We start from the raw sequence: 16,440 nt of genomic DNA on the forward strand, positions 1-16,440 counted from the left end.
TATCTTTCTCTTGTTGACTGGCATCACAAGGCTACTTCCTTGTAGTAGTCACTAGCATTATTCACCAAATTTTCTAGAGCTTTTCTCCTCATAGGCAAAAAGATCTGCTTCTCTCCATCTTCTCTGAAGTTTGTTGTGGCAAATTAACTTGGCCAGAAAAAAAAAGTGGTAAATTTGAGAGTCAAAATGTGTTTTACCGTATCCTCTCCTCACTGTTGTGATCACAGAAGCCCTTATTAAGATGAAGCCTTCATCTGTTCTGGTCTCTGAGTTCCTACAGTGAACAGAGCCCTAACTCTCCATTGCCTTGACAATCTACACTGAACCTGTAGCTTGAGTGAAATATAAACTTCTAATATATTAAGCCACTAAAATGGGGTTGTTTATAACTTCAGTATTCACCTAGTCTGTCTTAACCTATATACTACCTAAGCAAAGTTGAACTTTTCATTCCTTTACAAAATGTTTTACCGGAATTGTACAGATTATATTTTGTATCTGGAGCAGACACTGTGTATTACCTACCTAGTTTTTATTTTCCACCTCCTGCAGCTCTCAAGAGTCTCAAAATTGCTCAGTTGAGGTGTAACTTCTACTTCTGCTTAGGGTGTAGTAAATGGCAAAGTATTACTTCTGTCCTTTATATCTACAAAATAATACATTTTTGAGTATATCAGACAACTGAGGTCACAAGACACCCAACTAACTTGAGTTTCAAGGGGAAACGGCACACACAACTTAGAACTTCAGCAAAGCAAAAAGAAATCAATAAATGTTTTAATGACTTGTTAAGGACCTGATGTAGGCTAGCATGTTAGTTGGGAGCCTCCGCCTTCTGAGTAGCTAGGAATACAGACTTATACCCAGCTACTAACACTAGTATTAAGAGCCATTTTAGAAAAGAACTCCAATTCAGATCTCAACTGTTGTCTTATTTTGAACAAAATTTTTAATTCCTGAAGGATATGTACCTCCTTTACAAAGAGAAACTGGTGTCAGGAGAGCATTAACTTTTACGGAGTAACTACTATGATTAAAAAAAAAAAGACTATCTTAACTACTCACTTATTCATGCATTAAACAAATATTTACTGAGTACCTACAGTTGTGTCAGCTATTAGAAATATATTGGTGAATAGGCATGGTCACTTATTAATTTGATGTAGCAGACTACATTGCTGCTCTTCCATTTTGTGGTACTTTCCTTAGAAAACGTATCACATATAAATTTGACCAGCAGTATATGTATGTTAGAAAAGGGGGCCGGGCATGGTGGTGCACACTTGTAATCCCAGCATTTGGGAGGCTGAGACTGGAGGATCGCGGTTTATGGACAGCTTCAGCGACTTATAGTGAGGCCGTCTGCAACTTAGTGAGACCCTGTTTCAAAATAAAGAATAAAAAAAATAGGGCAGGGGGTGTAGCTCAGAGCTTGAATTCCCCTGGGTTCCATCCCCAGACCCAGAGAGAGAGAGAGAGAGAGAGAGAGAGAGAGAGAGAGAGAGAGAGAAGAAAAGGGGATTTATTAAATTGGCTGACTCATTCAGATCTGTAGTCCAAGTGGCCACTTGCACACCAGAGCCAGGGGAAACAGCTGCTTCCTAGTCTAAGAAGCTGGAGTCTCAGAATCCTGTGGACCAATGATGCAGTCCCAGTCCAAGAGAGAAAGGCCTGGAAGCTTCATGGAGATCATTGAGGAGAGTCCACATTGGAGAGTGAAGCTAGAGCCCAGTATCGTCAGGGGAGAGCAGCTGCAGGTGCACCTGCTCAGGAAGGACTGTGTTTGCTTCCTCCTTTGGCCTTTTGTCTCGTCTGGGCTTCCGGCTTATTGGACAGTGCTGCCCACATTCAGGGCAGGACTTGCCCCTCAGTTTGCTGTTCCGAATGCAAATCTTCTCATCAGCACCCCAAAGCCTGCTAATCCTAGGCATCTCAGTCCCACCAAGTTGACAGTCCAGACTAACCATCACATATAGTTTGAAGGGGAATAGCCAACAGCTATCTGTCATGTGTAAAAAATATTTACAAATTGTAAAATATTTTACTAAAACATGAAGTTACATTTGAGAAGAATGCTTCTTTTTATAAACAAATAGAATTGACTTGGCTGACTAGAAGATTTATAGAGCTTGGCCAGTCCGTGCATTCTTCCACCCAAATGAACTTGTCAAGAGGTCCAACACACAACACACCCGGTAAGAATGCCAGAAATCTCAGCTTAGAGTTTAGGATCTGGAGTTCACTCCGTATTTTGTGGGAAGAGCAACTCTTGGTTTGGAAGGAGCACTAGTAGAATCAATGAATTTTGGTCCTGGTCCACTATTAAGAATATAGGTAGAGGCCAGGCCTGGTGGCACAACGCTTGTAATCCCAGCATTTGGGGGGCGGAGACTGGAGGATTGCGGTTTGTGGACAGCCTCATCTACTTAGCGAGGCACTTCACAACTCAGTGAGACCCTGTTTCAAAAATAAAAGCACTAAAAAATAGGGCTGGAAGTGTAGCTTGGAGGTAGAATGCCCCTGGGTTCCATCCACAGTATCGGGGGGGGGGGGAGGATATAGGTAGAAATCGGGTCATGGTGCATGTCTGTAATTCCAGTTTTTGGGAAGCTGAGACAGAAGGATCTCAAGTTTGAGGCCAGCATGCAGTAATTTAGTGAGACCCTGTTTCAAAAAATAAAAAAGGGCTGGGGGTATAGCTTAGAGGTAGTACACCCCTGGATTCAATCTCCATTAACACACACACACACACACACACACACACACACACACACAATGGTACAATGTCCCCGAGTGAATTGCTTTAATTTTTATGCTGAAATGTCTTCATCAGATAGCCATATCACGTACTTTATATTAACAAAATTATGTAATCAAATTAATTTTGACCTTAGTATGCCTCAATTGGTTTTTTTTTTTTTTTTTTTTTATCTTGGCTACCAGTCTTGGTTCTATTCACTGCTGTGTGTTAAGCATTGCTCCAGGTTTGGGAAGATCATGAGGATGGAAATAATTTCTAATTTGCTTTTGAAAGAAGCATAAGGACTGCCCAGTATTTATGGCATCATTGACTTTGCAAGTGGACAGGGCGCTTTCCCAGTGCCATGTGTTTGAGGGGCCCATAGGTAAACTATTTCCCACTCCTGTTTGCTAAGGTCTGTTTGTTGTTCCACATGAAGTAAAACAATATCTGACTACAAGCCCACTTACTGAATAAGCTTCCAGTTTCTCTCCAAGTTTGCTTGCTATACTTTCTGACATCCATTCCTGCAATTGTTCAGAAGCTGAGTAAATGAGTTGTTGCCTCACATACACCCATGCTCAATCATTTATGCACACACACTCACCATAAACACATAGGTGCATAACTAGCTTTCTGAAGCAGAGACCATTATTCACCATAATATCTTCAGTTCTAGCACAATGCCTAGCACATAATAGCTTTCAATAAGATCTGTCCAACTAATGAAAGAGGACAGGTCTTTAAGTACACTGTTACTTCTCTTTCACCACCAAAAGGCTAGACTTGGATTCAGTGACTTGAGGTTCAATTTGTACCCGTAAAAGTGTTCAGGACTGGGGTGTAGTGCATGGGAGAGCACACGCTTAGTATGTTCTTGGGTTTAATCCCCAATACCACACACAAGAAAGTGTGTCTAAGAAATCCTATTGCTCTGAAGGTAAAGATGTCTGAGGAAAGACAACTTTTATCTCAATTAAAAATCTATAAAGATTATAGATGTTAATATCATAGTTTTAGAGCCTGGCATGGTGGCACATGCTTGTAATTCCAGTACTTGGGAGGCCAAGACAGGAGAATCACAGGTTTGTGGCCAGTGTGGCTTGTGGTTTGTGGCTGGGAGGTAGAATGTTCCTGGGTTCTCAATACTGCAAAAATTATATATATATATATATTCATTCACAGTACTGTGGATGAAACCCAGGGGTATTCGACCTCCAAACTATACTCCCAGCCCTATTTTTTATTCTTTATTTTGAAACAGGGTCTCATTAAGTTGTGGAGAGCTTCACTAAGTAACTGAGGCTAGCCAAGAACCTGCAATCCTTATCCCATGTATAAGGATTACAAGCATGCCACCATGCCAGGCTTCAATTTAACTATTTATTTATAACTATTTATAAACAAACAAACAAATAAATAAATAAACAAATAAATTAGTGGTACCAGGAATGGAACTCAGGGGCTTTCTACCTTTGAGCTACACTCCCAGATGTATTTTTTATATTTTATTTGGAAACAGGGTCTCACTGAGTTGCTGAGAGCCTCACTAAGTAGCTGAGGCTGGCTTCGAACCTGTGTGATTTTCCTGTCTCAGCCTCCTCAAGTGCTGGGATTATAAGCATGCGCCACTACACCTGGCTCTAATTTAACCATTTAAAGTGTGCAATTAAATAATCTTTATTAGAGTCACAGAATTGCACAATTAGCACAACCAATTTTAGGACTTTTTTTTCCCCACAATTAGGACCTTTTATTTGTCTCTATTAAAAATCTGGACTTTTAAACAGATTGGTTTTTTTTTTTTTTTTTTTTTTTTTTGGTGGTACTGGGGGTGGAACCCAGAGGCTTTCTACCTCCGGGCTATACTCCCAGACCTTTTTTATGTATTTTATTTGGAAACAGGGTCTCACTAGGTTGCTGAAAGCCTCACTAAGTAGCTGAGGCTGGCTTTGAACCCGTGTGATCCTCCTGTCTCAGCCTCCCAAGCGCAGGGATTACAAGCGTGTGCCACCACGCCCGGCATTAAACAGATTCTTGAACTGGTGGTTCATATCCATCAGCTCGCTTGACTTTAGTGCCTGTCTCATCCCCAGTAGCTTTTCCAGAACTGCTACCTTCACCATGAAGCTCCATTAGTTTTCCCAATTCAAACTTGGGTTTCTTCAGCATTTTTGCTTTTCTAACAAAGACATCATGAAGAGGATAAATAGACTGGCAAGCCTTTTCTATGTCCTTCCCAAAGCTATCTGGAATCAACTTATTGACTACTTCTTTTTTTGTGTGTGTGTGGTGGTACTGGGGTTCCTGGAAGCCCTTCTACCTCTGGGCTACACTCCCAGACCTATTTTTACATTTTTATTTGGAAACAGGGTCTCCTAAACCAGTGCGAGCGGCTGGCTTCAAACGTGCGCGATCCTCCTGTCTCTGCCTCCCAGGCGTGGGGATTACAAGCGTGCGCCACCACGCCCGGCTGACTACTTCTTTTAAGTCATTTGTCTGCACCTCCTGGGTCATGATTTCCATCATCTTTTTCCGGATTTGGCGGACCTGTTGGTGCTGAACATAAGAGGTCTTCCATATCTGATTGTTGCGTTTTTTAGTAAAACCAACACAGAAGAGACGCAGCAAATAACCATCGGTACTCTTCACATCAACATGAGCTTCAATCATGGTCTGCCATTTTTTGACCATGGAACACATCTTGTCCCGTGTAAGACCCATGCCATGGAAGTTAGTCAGGCAGTTTTTACCCTGAACGTCCTCAGTGATTAGCTTGAATTTCCTAAATGCGACTTCATCATTCTGCAGATCAGCAAGGCTCACTTCAAACACATGACCCTTGAGACCATCAGATGCAATTTTAGTTCCTTGAGTCCTCGTGACTAGTGTTTTCCCAATATTTCTTATATTGAACATGGCCGGGGCTTTCACATCATACCAGTCTTTCTTAGAAAATGGATCAACCACTTTCTTCTTGGCTCCCTTCTTGCCGCCTTTAGTAAGGCGCTTGTTCTTGCTGACTGCCATGGTGCCGCTGGGAGAGCCAAAAGGTAGGACATTTTTACCACCCCAAAATAAGTAAATAACCCCACAAAATCATAACTCTATTCTCATTATCAGTCACTCCCAATTGTCTTTAAATTCTTCTCCCAACCTCCCAAGGAAACTGCTAATCTACCTTTTGACTCCTAAATTTCCACATTCTGAACATTTCATATGAATGTGATTTTATCTCTGGGTATATTTAATATAATTACCCCATCTTTATGCAACCACTAATCTACTTTCTTTCTCTCTAGATTTGCCTGTCATCTTACTTATCCACTTATCAGTCAGTGGATATTTGGGTTATTTCTACTTTTTTGGCTATTTCAATAATACTGCTATGAAAATTCATGTACAAGTTTTTGTGTGGACATATTTCAGTTCTCTTGAGTATTTAACCAGGAATACAATTGTTGGGTCATATGGTATCTTAAGCTTAACATTTTGAGTGACTGCTGAGCTGTTTTCCAAAGTGGCTATACCATTTACAATTCAACCACCTATGTATGAGGATTCTGATTTTCCCACATCTTGCCATTTTTTGCCTTGTTTATTGTAGTCATCTTTTTTTTAATTAATTAATTAATTAATTTTTTTGGTGCATTGTATTCATACATCATAGTGGGATACAAATTTTTGTAGACATACATGCACACATCGCCCAGTCAGCCCCCGCCCGATCCTCACCCCATTCTCTCCCCATCTCTCCCTCCCATGCTTGGCTTAGTGGTTGACATCTAGTATTATAGCAATTTATCCAAAATTAAAAATGACAATCTCACATAACAGTTTCATTTGTCTGATACCAAGCTTTTGATGACTTAAAGATAACATTTCAATATTTCTTTTTACTTTCTTTCTTACCAGAGAATATTTTTTTTCTATTGTTTTTAGGTGAAACTATCATATGTTTATATATTTATTTCTCAGAAAAAAAAATCTATCCTAATATGGAAAATGGACTCTAGATACCCAAAACGATCTTGAAAAAGAACAAAGCTAGAAGATATATATTTTCTGATTTCAAACCATATAAAGCTACAATAATTGAAACAGTGTAGTACTATTCTAAAGGCAGATATATAAACCATTGGAGTTAAATAAAAGCCTAGAGCTAAATTCTTCCCTATATTGTCAAGTTATTTTTGACAAGGTTTCCACGAACATTTGGTGGTGGAAATAATAATCTTTTAACTAAATATTGTTGAAACATAATAATTACATGGAAAAGAATAAAGTTGGACCCTTACCTAATCCCATATACAAATATTAACTCAAAATAGATAAAAGGCCTAAATATAAATCTTAAGACTATAAACTTTTAGGAGAAAATCTGGGTCATAAAACCTCACAACATTGAAATTGGCAGTGATTTCTTGGATATGATTTCAATGGCACAGGCAACAGAAGAGTATACAAACTCCCTAAAAAATAAAAAAAAATTGTATATCCAAAGACAATGTAAACAGAGTTAACAGTTACTAATAGAATGGGATAAAATATTTCCAAATGCTATATCTGAAGGTATATTAATATTCCAACTAGAAATCCTAAAAATTAACAACAATAAAGGCAAACAATACCATTTAGAGATAGGTAAAAGACTAACATAAATAATGAATCTCCACAGATAACCAATCTTAGTTGTCTGTTGGATGGAAACTCTTGTTTCTCTGGTTCTGGTGTGTGTTACCTATTTCTTCTTTGTAGTTAATCTCTTTGAGTATTTTCTCTAGTGCTGGTTTTGAAGACAAAAATTCCTTCAGTTTCTGTATGTCATGGAAGCTTCTTATTTCCCCATCTAATTTGATAGAAAGTTTTGCTGGGTAGGAAATTTTTGGCTGGAAGTTGTTTTCTTTCAGAGTTTGGAATATGTTACTCCAAGCCCTTCTGGCTCTCATGACTTGGTTTGGGAAGTCTGGAGTGATTCTAATTGGTTTGCCTCTGAATGTCAGTTGGCCCTTTGTTTTTGTTGCCTTTAAGATTCTCTGCTTGGCTTCCACATTGGTCATTTTGACAATTATGTGGCGTGGGGATCCTCTTCTCCGATCCTGTCTAAAGGGAGTTCTATAAGTTTCCTGGACCTGTGTATCAACCTCTTGTTCTATGTTTGGAAATTTTTCTGCTATTACTTCCTTGAAGAGATTGTTGATACCTTTGGTTTCACCTTCTTTTCCCTCCTCTATTCCAATTATTCTTAGGTTAGCTCTCTTAAAATGGGCCCATATTTCTTCAATATCAGATTCCTGCTGTCGGATATTTTTTCCTAGATTAGAAACTATGCGTTCATTTTTGGAATGATCATCTTCTAAGAGCGAGATTCTGTTCTCCATGTGTTCTAATCGGTTGTTTGTGCTTTGAATTGAGGCCTTTACTTCATTAATTGCATCCTTTATCTCTTTTTGGCTCTCTCTGAGTTCTTTTCGAAGCACCTCTATTATTTCTACAGTTATTTTCCTGATTTGATCTTCTAGAAATCTCTGATTTTCTGTTTTATCGGGTTCTGATGTTGTGGGGTTGTGGGCATTCATTGCTCCAGTATTATTCCTCTTTCCCATGATTTCGGAAGTTTGTGCCTTCTCTGGGTTCTTCCCTTGGGTCACTATGACTTCACTTAAGGTGTTCTGGATCTCAAGTCTTTAGTATCTCAGACCCCACTACTCCTTTACTGGGTTGTATCACAGAGTCTCCGACCCAGAGAGTCAATAGAGGCTGCTTTAGACTGTGGGGGGTGCCAGGTTGCACGTTCTCCTATGGTGTGATATCTCTGCCACCGCCCCTCCCCCACTGGGTCAAGTCCCAGGGAGTACAGTACTGGGATTTCTCCTCTGTGGCCCGCAATTTGACTCACTGTTCTTGAGTACGCAGATGTAGCTGTACTGGATTCGGTGAATTCTCTGCTGCTGCCGCCGGTGGCAATATGGCGCTGCTGTTACGCCCTCGGCCGTCAGGCTGGCGTATTTCTTCTTGGTTTTGATTTCCACTCTGAATCCCTGCAGCGTGTGCAGAGCTCAGCCACTGGGAGCTTTAGATTTTACCTGAGGCGAGAAATCCCGCCTGGCTGTTCCGCAGCAGCTCACCTCGGCTTGCTGTAGCCGTCCGGTGAAGTCGCCACTGCCACCGGCAATATGGTGCTGCTGCCGCAGCCTCGGGCGTGAGGCCGGTGTATCTTCTCTGTGGCTCTGAGCTCTGTTCTCAGTCCGCTTTCTCTCTGGAGCCTGGTGATTTTTTTGTTTCTCTGGTGATGGTGTTTTCTGGCTATGAAAGGCGCTGATTTTGTGGTAATGGAGATTAGTTGTTAGCGGGGCTCTTAAGCCCCGCTTTTCTCGGTTGCCATCTTCCCGGAAGTCCTATTGTAGTCATCTTAGTGGTATGAAATCTTATCTTGTGATTTTTAATTTGCACTTCCCTAATGACTATTGATGTTAAACCTATTTTTCATGGTCTTGTTTTTTACTTTCATATATTATTTTGAAAAACACTTATTCAGATCCTTTGCTCATTTTTAAAACTGGAGTTGAGCCAGGTGTGGTGGCACACACTTGTAATCTCAGTACTTGGAAGGCTAAGACAGGAGGATCGCAAGTTTGAAGCCAGTGTCAGCAACTTAATGAGGCTCTCAGCAACTTAGTGAGACTCTGTTTCCAAGTAAAATATAAAATAGGTCTGGGGTGTATCCCAGAGGTAGAAGGCTCCTGGGCTCCATCCTCAGTACCATACAAAAAATAAAATAAAAAATGAGCTGTTTATCATATTACTAAATATTGTAAATGTTCTAGATGTATTTTGGGTAGAAGTTCCTTATCAGATACAGGACATGCAGTCATTTTTCTTATTAAATGGATTATCTTTTCACATTTTTTATTATTATTATTTTTATCTAGTACAGGGGATCTAACCCAGGGTACCTTATTACTGAGATGTACCTCCAGTCCTTTTTATTTATTTATTTTTGAGACAGGGTCTTGCTAAATTGCCCAGGCTGGCTTGGAACTGGCTCAGCTTCCCAAGTACTGGGATTATAGGCCTGTTCCACTATATCCACCTTTGTTTTTTGACATTCTTGATGGTACTATTTTTATGCAAAAGTTTTCTAATTTTGATGAAGTCCTAATTTTTCTTTTGTTGCTTTGTAAAAAAATCCAGCTAAGATTTTGGGGGGAATGTCAGTCATTGAATCTAAAGATCAGTTTGGAGAATATTGCCATTTTAACAGAATTAAGTCTTCCAATCTGTGAACATGGGGTTCTTTTTATCATTCCAATATTTTTCAGTATTTATGTTCAGTTTCCCTGGTTTACACCCAGTTAGAGATATAATCCAGGTCTATATAACATTATGGTAATTGAAATCACAGTTTCTATCTAGCATTAGGGATTAAATTTCCAGCCTCATGCTTGTAATCCCAGTATTTGGGAGGCTGAAACAGGAGGATTGCAGGTTCATGGCCAGCCTTAGCAACTTAGTGAAACCCTGTGTCAAAATAAAGAATAAAATAGCACAGGAATGTAGTTCAGAGGTAGAATGCCCCTGACTTCAATTCCCAGTATCACACACACCAAAAATTCCAACTCCTCTTCTGAATATATATATATATATATATATATATATATATATATATGGACAAATTATTTGATAAGCCTCTTTTCTGATTTATAAAGTAAAAATATATATCTCAATGGATGTAAAGATTAATGATAAATATATGAAACACATTGTGCCTGATACACAGTAAATGCTCAGTCTCGGCTCTTTTCATTATTATAGCACTTAACACTTAATTGATAGATTTTTTTTTTTTTTGCAGGTCTGGGGATGGAACCCAGGGGCATTCAACCTCCGAGCTACACCTCCTGCCCTATTTTTTATTCTTTATTTTAAAACCGGGTCTCACTGAGTTGCAAAGAGCCTAAGTAGCTGAGGCTGTCCATGAACTGCGATCCTCCGGTCTCAGCCTCCCAAATGCTGGGATTACAAGCGTGCGCCACCACGCCCGGCAATTGATAGATATTTTAAAAATGATTATAGCCCAATATTTTTCTAAGCTCCTCATCTCTTTGGAACTAATTTATTTTATATCTTGTTTTTCTCAACATTTCTGTGCCGTCCTTAAGGATAATGAGCCAAACTGGTTAAAGGCTTCATTTCCTGTCTAATGGAATAGGTCTAAATGGCTAGTCAACTCACCACATCTGCTTTTCCTTCCTCTGCCATCTAGTCACACATCAACAGTGACTTTCGGAATTTAATAATCCTTATCCTCTACAGTCCTCCTTCCACACACAGTGATTCTTTTAAAATGTAAGTCATCTCGCTCTCCTTCACAAGCCCTGAGTGATATTCTATCCCTCTCCAAGTAAAAGTCAAAAGCATTTCAAAGGTTTTGTCAGATTTTTAGACTTGGGAGGCCGTATGTGATATATGGCACAGCTACTTTTGACCTCATATCTGATACCATGCTCTGGTCTAGCCTTTTCTCCAACTGCCAGGCACTTTCCCATCCCAGTGCCTTTGTATATGCTCATTTTGTTCTGTCCACAGTGATCTTCTCATAAATACTGATGTGGCTTCCTCCTTCAAAGTCTTTGCTCATGTGTTGCCTTCACAATGAGGCTGACCCTTATAAAATAATAAAATTTTCCCTCCTCTTAATTTGCTTCACTTGTCTCCCTAGCCCTTTTGATCATCTGGCAAGCTGTATACTTACTTGTTTACTTGGGTTTATTTCCTTCTATAATAAAGAAGATTGTTTTTCTTCTATAGATGTGTAGAAGAACAGAGATGTTTATGTATCCTGTACCTTTAATAATCCCAGGCACACTGAATGCTCATTAAATGTATGTGAAATGAATGGACTCCAAATTTCTCTTCTATATAAGCAAGCAATTTTAGTAGTTAGAAGACAGCAAGGAAGCACAAAAATGGCTTTGTTGGGGGATTGCTTTGAGTCAGATGGAGTACTTGTCCCATGATTGATAAAGGGATACATTCTACCCAAAGCTCAGACATCCCTAGATACAGTCCTGTCCTTTTAAAGTGGCAGAATTTCATGAAATGTTAGAGCTAGCTTTAAAGTGGGAAGACAGAATTAGAGACACAGAAAAGTTAGTTATCTGACACCTAACCCCTATGCCCCACTCCCAGTCTTTGCATTCTGTCTCTGAAAATAGATTTAATAACTTTATTTTGTTATTAGAAAATAGATATAATGCCACTCTGCTTTTTCCAAAGACACAGTAGTTCTCTTGGTCTTAAAATCTTAAAAGATCATGCTTTTAATTGGTTATGATTAACTTTGCAGGAGGTGAACTACAGTTCCCAGAGTGCATCTTCAAAGGGATTCTGGGAAGTGTGGCAAAGAGGCTTTTGACAACCATAGTTAACTTCAGCAGGCATAGGGATTAAATTACATTTCCCTGTGTGACTTTTTAGGAGGATTCTGGGAGGTGTGGCGGAAGCAGCAAAGGTCCCTGGGGGAAGGGAAACTGAACTTGAACCATTGGCATTTCCCGTTTCTGCTGATTCTTGGGTCCTACAAAGGTGGCCCTAAAAGAATTCGGAGTGAGTATCTTGAAACAAAATCCTGTTCAGGCTGTAAATGCAGGAAGGATTTTATAGGAAGCATAATCAAAATTTGATAAAAGCCCTTGTTTACAGAGTTTACTCTCTTAGCTTAGTCTTTTCTGTCTTTCAAAAACCAGGGGAGTGACTAGTTTAGCACTCGTGGAGCCATCTGAACTATAGCTCATCATTTTCTGATACTTCTTTGGAGAGTTACTTTAAGATGGAATTTGTTAACCTCTTATCTTTTGCCTTAATTTTTTAACTAGGGAGGAAACATTTTTGTGTAGAAAGCAAGTCGTAAAGCTTTTTGTGTAAGCAAGGTCACTGCAGTGGATCCTCAGGCCTTGGAATCTGTATCCCAGTAGTTACCCGGTTTTGCATATTCCCATGCCATTGAGGTCCACAGTTATAGCAAGATAGATGGAGTCTTTCAAAAGAGTCCTCCAAACGGGAGAGCCTGGCCTCTTCTCAGTGAAGGTAACCAGATTCCAGATGAGCTTTTTGTCATGCTCTTATGGTTTATAAATTAATCCTTCCTTTGGGAGGATGAACAGGATAGGAAACATGTGTGAATCATTTATTAAAGAGGTTCAGAGAAACTGTTAATCTTTGTGTGTGTGTGTGTGTGTGTGTGTGTGTGTGTGTGTGTGTGGCACTGGGGTGGAACCCAGGGGTTTTCTACCTCCGGGCTATACTCCCAGACTTATATTTTATTTGAAAACAGGGTCTCACTAAGTTGCTGAGAGCCTCATTAAGTAGCTGACGCTGGCCTCGAACCAGTGCAATCCTCCTGTCTCAGCCTCCCAAGCGCTGGGATTACAAGCGTGTGCCACCACGCCCGGCAGAAACTGTTAATCTTAAGGTCTCTGTTTTGTCATCTATTAGTTTTTTTGGGGAAAAAAACCAACTGTATACCTTTCAACTCTATCAGGCCGTGTATTGAAAAAAACAACAACAACAAATAGCTCTGTGACCACCAACCCCTGAGTCAGCAGGCCATGACAATCCACAGTTGTTTAAGGTTAATTTATAGAAATTAAGCAGAACATCAAGCAGCCAGGTCCAGTGGGCCACACAGACCACTCAGTAGTTACATACACAAGCAGTGATTTCAGTTCCCAGGATCCAGCACAGGATCCAGTAAACTAACCAAAGGAATTCCCTCTGGCTCATAGGGAACATGGCGAAGTATTTATGGGAAGAGTGGCCTAGAAATAGCCTCAGTGAGCAGTTAGTCCTAGGAACTGCTGTATTATTATACTTTCTTTTATCTTTAAAAAAATACATACATGTGGCTTTAAAAAAATTTTAAGTGCAAGCCAGTACAGTGGCACATACTTGTAATCTAAGTTACTCAGAGGCTGAGACAGGAGGATTGCAAGTTTGTGATCAGGCTCAACAACTTAGCAAGACCCTGTCTCAGAATAAAAAATAGAAAAGGCTGGAAATATAGCTCAGCCACCCTGGGTTTAATCCCCCAGTAACATCACCAAAATAAAGAAAGTGCAGAAATTAATGAAGTAAAAATTACAGGTACATCTTTCAGTCCTTATCTCCTTTACTCTCTCCTAAATTAGTCACTGTTAACAGTTTGGTATGTGTACTTCTAGTCATTTGAAAATATAAATAAATATGTAACTAAATTATGTCTACTAGAAAGTATATGTTTATGTCTTTTTTTTTTCCCACGGTATTGGGGATGGAACCCAAGGGCATTCTACCTCCGAGCTACACCCCCTGCCCTATTTATTATTCTTTATTTTTAAACAGGGTCTCACTGAATGGCAGAGTGCATAACTAAGTAGCTGAGGCTGTCTACGAACCCGGATCCTCCTGTGTCACCTTCTAAATGCTGGGGTTACAAGTGTGTACCACTACACTGTCCTTTTTAAATAAATTAATTAGATCATACTGACCAATAAAATATTATTTTTCTTTTTTCTTCCACCTAAGGATGAATTGGAGAATAAAAAATTATGTATATTTACTGTGTACTATGTAATGTTTTGATATATGTGTACATTATAAAATTATTAAACTAACGTGTCCATCAGCTCACCTACATATTTTCTGTTTTGGTGAGAACATTTAAGATCTGCTCTCTTAGTAATTTTTAAGTGTATAGAACAACCGGGCGTGGTGGCGCACACTTGTAATCCCTGCGCTTGGGAGGCTGAGACAGGAGGATCGCGCAGGTTCGAAGCCAGCCTCAGCTACTTAGTGAGGCTCTCAGCAACTTAGTGAGACCCTGTTTCCAAATAAAATATAAAAAATGGGTCTGGGAGTATATCCCGGAGGTAGAAAGCCTCTGTGTTCCACCCCCAGTACCACACACACACACCAAAAAAAAGTGTATAGAACATTATTATTAACTATAGTTACCATGTAGTAAAATATATCTTTAGAACTTATTTATCCTAACTGAAACTTGTACCCTTTGACCAACATCTCTTTTTGCCCCCCCCTTACTTTTCTTACTTAACAATATATCCTGAAAAACCTTCCCTGTTTCTGCATATGTTTTGTTTGCTTGTTTTTGTGGGTGTGGGGATGGAATGCAGGGGCATTTGACCTCTGAGCTATACCCCTTGCCCTATTTTTTTATTCTTTATTTTGAAATCAGGTCTCACAGAGTTGCAAAGGGCCTCACTAAGTAGCTGAGGCTATCCGCAAACTGCCATCCTCTGGTCTCAGCCTCCCAATGCATATGTATTTTTTAACTGTTATTTTTATTTATTTCTAACAACTGTGTTATTTCGTTTTATCATAAAGGGATACTTTTTTTTATCAAAAGGGATGCTTTTTGAAAACATTTTAATAGGTGTTTTTAAATTAATCTCTCAAAATTGTGTCAATTTACATTTTCTGAGTTGCATATGAACTAGAAATGTTAACTTAAAATACAAATATTGACTTAAAATACCTTCCAATATATCACATAAATCCTGTGTTATTAAAACAAGGACTATACCTTTAACACTGTCTCAAAGAGTGCTTTGTGACCCATGTATCACATAATGCCTTCTGTGAGAGTTAGCTACATATTTGTGTTCTCTCTTGCTAGAGTCTTGAGGGCAGGGTTTCCATCCTGAACATTTTTGTGTTCCTTAAGAGACCTTGCATAAAGTCAGTACTCAATAAACATTTTGTTGACTCTCATTTGCTAAATATATTTTACCCTTGCCTAGGACATAGATTGCAGCCAAAACCATCCAAGGATTAGTCACCAGTGACTCATAATTATGCAACCAAGAAGTAGGCCTAAACTGTAGTTGTTCCTTAGTAAGTTAGGGTCAAAGTTTGTTTCTCTTGGGCATAGTTAAAAGGGTAGTTGGTTATTTAACTGTACGTTCCTATTTTTTCAGTTAAATTTCTTGGCTTTTTTCATGCTAACATGAAAGGTACTTTTCATGAGGAGGGAAATACTGATATACAGTTTAAAAGGAATCATGGGAGTGTGAGAATGTAGCTGTGGTAGAATGCTTGCCTGGAATGCAGGAGGCCCCAGGTTCAGTCCCCATTACTACAAAAATAAACTATTCTGCAGAATAGATTCTTCAGATACAGAAGTTTTTCTCTCTCCCAATTAGCTACAAAAATAGAAAATAACTTGGATCTCTCTCTCCATATATATGTATTTATGTGTGTGTGTGTGTGTGTGTGTGTGTCTGTGTGTGTGTGTCTGTGGTGCATATGTACATGTATATGTATGCAAATATACATATGACTACCTTTTAAAATATTTCCCTAATGAGCCAGACATGGTGGCGCACGCTTGTAATCCCCGCGCTTGGGAGGCTGAAACAGGAGGATTGCATGGGTTTGAAGCCAGCCTCAGCTACTTAGTGAGGCTCTCAGCAACTTAGTGAGACCCTGTTTCCAAATAAAATATAAAAAAAGGTCTGGGAGTATAGCCCGGAGGTAGAAAGCCTCTGGGTTCCACCCCCGGTACCACACACACACAAAAAAAAATTCCCAAATGGCCATGATTTAAAATTTTTCTTATCTACAAAAAAATCAAAGGATTTTTGTCTTATTTCATTTTCAGAGAGATACTGGTTTTTATGTATTATAAGAAACTTGGCTCC

At 39.4% G+C, this 16,440-nt stretch overlaps 1 protein-coding gene across 1 annotated transcript; it reads right to left on the reverse strand.

The window, feature by feature from the left end:
• Positions 1 to 4,765: 4,765 nt before the first annotated feature.
• LOC308262737 (small ribosomal subunit protein eS1-like) lies at positions 4,766 to 5,770 on the reverse strand (the record flags this gene model as incomplete). Its single annotated transcript, XM_080695374.1, has 2 exons — positions 4,766 to 5,011; positions 5,222 to 5,770. 2 exons carry the CDS (start codon positions 5,768 to 5,770, stop codon positions 4,766 to 4,768), a joined length of 795 nt encoding a protein of 264 aa, XP_080551500.1.
• Between the last annotated feature and the right edge of the window lie 10,670 nt (positions 5,771 to 16,440).

This window comes from Muscardinus avellanarius (assembly GCF_963383645.1).
Source record: "Muscardinus avellanarius genome assembly, chromosome: 4".
Lineage (NCBI taxonomy): Eukaryota > Metazoa > Chordata > Mammalia > Rodentia > Gliridae > Muscardinus > Muscardinus avellanarius.